This window comes from Scomber japonicus, chromosome 16, assembly GCF_027409825.1.
Source record: "Scomber japonicus isolate fScoJap1 chromosome 16, fScoJap1.pri, whole genome shotgun sequence".
Lineage (NCBI taxonomy): Eukaryota > Metazoa > Chordata > Actinopteri > Scombriformes > Scombridae > Scomber > Scomber japonicus.
Genome location: NC_070593.1, coordinates 24,761,411 through 24,767,089, shown reverse-complemented (window position 1 = coordinate 24,767,089; position 5,679 = coordinate 24,761,411). Strand labels below are relative to the sequence as shown.

At 40.4% G+C, this 5,679-nt stretch overlaps 1 protein-coding gene across 2 annotated transcripts; it reads left to right on the top strand.

The window, feature by feature from the left end:
- The first annotated feature begins 183 nt into the window (after positions 1-183).
- Positions 184-5,105, top strand: supt7l (SPT7 like, STAGA complex subunit gamma). 2 transcript variants are annotated; one of them, XM_053335695.1, is made up of 5 exons: positions 184-233; positions 1,291-1,779; positions 1,867-2,191; positions 3,515-3,752; positions 4,642-5,105. In XM_053335695.1, the coding sequence occupies exons 2-5, from the start codon at positions 1,343-1,345 to the stop codon at positions 4,941-4,943; spliced, it is 1,302 nt and encodes a 433-aa protein (XP_053191670.1). In that variant the 5' UTR covers positions 184-233; positions 1,291-1,342; the 3' UTR covers positions 4,944-5,105. The 2 variants fall into 2 exon arrangements, with proteins under 2 accessions (XP_053191670.1, XP_053191669.1); XM_053335694.1 differs by lacking the exon at positions 184-233 and adding an exon at positions 1,042-1,154.
- Positions 5,106-5,679: the final 574 nt, after the last annotated feature.

The window sequence follows — 5,679 nt, the reverse complement described above, 5'->3', positions numbered from 1 at the left end:
TCTGAGGTCTACTCTGAAATGTATATTCGAAAAAATAAATAAAGCTACAACTATACACCATGTTTAAAGAATTCACCCATGTCAAATAAACCTATGTCAAAAATATTATTTTATCGCGGAACCAAACATCTTCACCGGAATATTTCGCAGCAAGGACAGGAAAGCGTTAGTTTTTGTGAAGGTGTTCCGGAATACAAACATCATTAGTAACGTTTCAGCCGTCTTCCATTAATGTGAGTAACTGTTTAGTTTTTCACCTTTTTAATACGATGTAACATATAACATACATGTTAAGTACTTAACTGGCTAGCATGTAGCTTAGCCGCTGTGTTTGCTGATGTGTGGTTGTTTGTTTTTCGCTCTGAACTCCAGTCAGACTTATTTATGTGTTGTCTTTGTAAAGCTGAAACCTTCATGTCTAAGTTGAAGCTATTCACTAGTTAGTAGGTTAATGTTTGTTATTCTCACCGTCCTCTAGCATGAATTAGACCAGTGTCAGGAGACAATGACAGTGCTGTTATAGGTTTTTATATGTTGTCCATTGGGTTTTCAACTGGTCATTGGAAGCAGTTGAAAACGTCCACTGACATTTATATGGACATATAAACACTTGAATTATTAATTGTTTTATAGTACCTTTTAATATATGTTCCCGAGACTCATTAAAATACAATATTGGTGCTCAGTGGATTAACCTAGTGAAAGTAAATCGAATTGAATTGATGTTCCTTTGGCACATGAAGGTAAACAGCACAGGTTTACCTACCTAGAAAAACAATTAAGTGATAAACTCATTAATAATAATTATTATTTGTTATTTATTCAATCTTTCGTCTCAAAAAGAAGTTACAATACACAATTCAATCAAGAAATATAAATAAATAATCTTAATGAATGAATAAAAGCATAAAACAAATAAACTCTAATTAACAGCCCTTTTAAAAAAAAATTAGATTTTGAAAGAGTTTTAAAGAGGATACTGAGCTACTTTGTCTGATTGTTTTGTGGAAGGTAAATGTAACCTGTGTCTCCAGCCGTGCCCTGAGCACCTAGAGCAACAGCTGTTCTGCAGATCTGAGAGTACCAGCAGGGGTGTAAAGGGGAGAGGGAAGATTGTGGCAGATGGGGCAAAGCTGCTCAGTGATTTAAAAAAAGTAATACAAATTTAAAATCAGCTCTCTAGTAGAGTAAAGGTTATCTGAAATGTATTTAAACATCCACTTTTGGTGTATGCTTACAGCACATCATTGACTATGTTAGTCACTGTTATCTTTCTCTCCTGTTTTTCAGATTCCAGACTTGATGCAGGTTTGAATCCAGCTCGTGCCTTTGATCTCTCATCATGATGCGTTACTGGGGCGAGATCCCTGGACCTGCAGGGGCTCCTCCCAGCCGCAGCTCCTTTGACTTGCTCCAGCGTGAGTTCCGCTCGGTGGAGATGCAGGACCCCCCCCTGCATCAACCCTCTGCCCAGCGCCCTCGGCCCACCACCATGCTGGACATCCCCTCAGAGCCCTGCAGCCTCACCATCCACACAGTGCAGCTGTGCCAGCACGCCCGCCGCCTCCGTGGCCTCCTTGCAACGGCCCAGGCTCAGGGTCAGGGTCAGAGCTCCACAGCCTCTGAGGGAGGCAGCAGACTGGAGGATGGTGATACCAACCTACCCCTGCGTCCTCCCACCCCACCTGTCATGCCAGATGATCTGCTACCAGCTGACAGCAAAGCCCCCCGTCAGCCCTTCCAGCTCCGCCACAGTGACCCTGAAAGTGACTTCTATAAGTAAGTTAATCTGGCTTTATTCTTTTAGCAACTAGTCATCATGTAGCTCCTTTTAATCTTCTCCCTCTGTGCTTCCTCTGTCTTTAGGGGTAAAGGCGAGCCCGTCACAGAGCTGAGTTGGCCCTCCTGCAGGCAGCTCCTCTATCAGTCCGTGGCCACCGTCCTGGCCCACGCCGGCTTTGAGTCGGCTCAGGAGAGCGTGCTGGAGACCCTGACTGATCTGGTCCACGAGCATTACCTACGCCTGACCCGCCTGCTGCGTGTAGCGGTGGACCGGGAGGCGCGGCTGGGGGCCAGTCCCTTTCCAGATGTGGTGGAACAAGTGTTCCATGAGGTCGGCATCGGCAGCGTGCTGGCCCTGCAGCGCTTCTGGCAAGTGCGCATCAAGGACTATCACAGCTACATGGTGCAGGTGAGGCTGGGAAGAGGTCATAAAGGTTAGAGAAAGGGACAGGATATTGGAGGGGTGGGAATATGTATGCAAGACAATATAAACTCATTTCAATTCAGTAAGCTTTATTGGAAAGTTATGAGAATGATGTAGCCAAAGCATTAAAATACAATTTGTCCAAATATTTGAACAGTAAAAAATAACAATAATATGAACACAATATGAACAACAATGATATATTAATTCCGGTACAAGATATCAAATTATAGAATTTTATAGATTTTATATGTATATATTGCCCAGGCTCCACAAACATTTTTTGCTATTTAATTTGCATCCTGAAGCAGAATGGGAGCTGTGACACAGACTAGCTGCTAGGGGGTTTCTCTTATCTCTGTCTGAAACAATCAGTTGATCTATCAAATAGTCCAGTCAACAGGAAATAAATCAATTAATGGTGTCATTAATTAACCAAAAGTACAAAACATTCTCTTGTTCTAGTTTCTTTCTGAGTAGATTTGCAGATTTTCTCTATTTTTTTTATCATTATAAATCGAGTATCAAGACATTTGAAGACCAGGTTCCCACAGCATTTTACAGTGCAAGTGGCCCACCCTGCCTGAACTAAAGAGTTAGTCTACATCAACATTACATCACACAGTAAAACACATGTATGTAATGACTGAGATGACAGTTTGAATCATCATCTTGTAACTCTGATTACAAAAAAGATTTATCAGCTCAGCAGATAAGTGATCGCATTCTACATTTGCTCAGCAGTTATTAATCAGGGCAGCATGTGACTATGTTGGGAAAAAAGAAAGCCTTCATATTTATTAGTTTGGAAAAGTAGAGGCCAACAGTTTAATCAGTCTGCTAGTCACTTCCCTGAGGGAAACTGAAGGACATTATCTTACACTTTGGAAAACTTTATTTGCTTTTAAGAAATATATTAATAGATGAAACAATTCATCTTAAATGAATCATCAGATGAATCCATAAGGAATATAATCACATATGGCTCAGTGTGTGAAAAACCTCAAGAACGTTCTCAGTGTTCTAGCAACAATGCTGAATCATCTCCGGAAGCAAGAGCCACTTTAATACGAGTGAGAACAATAAAACATATGGCAACTCATGTGTGAGCTGCTTAAAAGTGAGACAGAAACCCAAGTGAGAGATTCACCGTCCTCAGTGCCAACATGACTTCTAAACATATACATGTGGGAGATTATCCTCAGTCTCTATGAGCAACGCATGTAGAAACTGACCTGAGTCTCATATCATCTGCTCATTGATCATCTACCAACCTAAAATCAGTAAAATGGACTTTTCTATTTTCAGGTTAGTAAGGAACTGTCAGAAGAATACGAGCGTCTGGTGAATCCAGAAAAAGCTCTGGAGGACTCCAAACCCCCCAGGATTAAGGAGGAGCCCATGAGTGACATCTCCTTCCCTGTCAGCGAGGAACCAGAAGCTGACCTGGCCTCTGGGGACCAGGCTTTGCCCATGGGAGTCCTCGGGGCCCACGGGGAGCGGCTGTCCTCGGGCCTGGATGGTGACCATTCTCCTCATACCTCAGGTGAGGGTAGCTGTCCTGGTTCAATGTCTGATCTGCATTTATGAAGAATGAACCCTGTTAGACCCTCAATGTTTTACTAGTGCTTATATTTTTCCCTCTCATTCAAATACCAAAACATGTGAAATATGGTTTGACATTTAAGACTGCCTCAGTACCTTTAACACTGCGAGCATTTATCTGTTTCTTTTTCATCTCTTTTTAAACATAGTTTTAGTCTAGTTTTTATTGAACTTTATCTTTATTTCATTTTACTTTAGTTTTGTCTTTTTAATATATTTTAACCTCATTTTTACTCTAACTTTTAATAAACTTTTTCTTGTGCCCTTTATTTTACTTTATTTAATTTTCTATTTTTTTTATGTAAATCATTAAAAAAAAGTTTTACAATTTCGTCATATTATTTTAATTTATTTAATTTTAGATTTTTATTTTAAATCCTAAATCTTTTTTTAAACATTTTAATAATTTTATTTTACTTTAGATTTGTATTATAAATCCTAATTCTTTACATTTTTATTACTTATTTTTATTTTCTCTTTATTTTACTCTATTCAATTTTAGATTTTTATTGTCAATCCTAAATCTGTTTTTAACCATCACTTATTTTTTTTTATTATCTCTAATTTTAGATTTTGAATCATTCTTTTTTATCTCTTATTTCTCATGCGTGCATTGGTCCAATTTTTTCTTTTTTATTCCTTCTCTTCATGTTGTCCTCTGTCTACACCTTTCCTGTCGTTATCAGCTTGTCAATCAACTATGAATCTCTTTGAACTACATTAACCTGTATGAAAGCTGCTATATAAATAAAGTTTGATTGATTAAACACTGCTAGCAGCTTCATGCTTTAAATTTAGATGACTAAAACATTTCTCTCCTCTCTTACAAGGCGGCGGCGTGGCCAACAACTCCCCCCTGTGGCCTCAGGTGAAAATGGAGCCTCAAGACGGCGAGGAGGGCCAGGGCTCCGGGCATCACCACCACCACCACCATCACCACGGCGTCCTGGGTGGGGACGTGTTCGAGGAGGGGGGCCCCATGTCCACCATGAGCGAGTCAGGAGGAGCCATGGCGCCTTCTCCTGGAGGCGCGGCGTCAGACGGCAGCTACGCCTCACATTCGCCCGACTCCCTGATGGGAACATCGCCCGTCTTCAACCAGAGACCCAAGAAACGGGCGAAGAAGATGTGAAATCATTTGAGACAGTGGACTCTGACTAAGAAAAAAACTGAACTGCTGAGGAACAAAATATTTTGTAGTTTTTCACGTTTGTTTGTATGAGTATAGTTTTTCTTAAATAGCTGAAGATGTTACCACTAAATATATTAATGGGGAGAATAAACATCTTTTCAAGTATCAGTTTTCTTCATTTGTGTCATTAAATGCTTTTATTAGATATAAGGAGTCTGACAATTAGTCTAATGAAAGAAGAGCAGGTAGAAACTAAGAGGTCTACAAGAAAATAATTTGTTTAAACAGCTTAATAATTCAGCAGAATGGTTTGTTTTCCTGAGCTATTAAGTCCTTTTCTCCTCACATACCAATTAGTGCCTGTGCTGTTCATTACGATTAAAAGATGCGCCGCCGAAAAGGAAAATATATTTTCTCCCGGTAAACATGCCGTTGCATATTATGATGTATTTTCCAAGCCCCCCGCCCCCACTCCTCCCCTCGGCGGTGCACTTTGCACGTAGCTCAACACAGCGGAACGATCCACTCTGAGAAACACACACTTCACACACACCTGTCAACCTGAAGCCACTCCGCTAAATTAGCATCTGTTTCAGTAATGAGGCAAAGCTGTGAATGCAACACCAGAGGCAATTATGGCTTGGTTTGTCTGCATCATGAAGGCAACATCAATCCAGACTTAACGGCAAATTAATTACAGCATGCATAATTCTCCATGCTGAATGAGCAGGGCCTG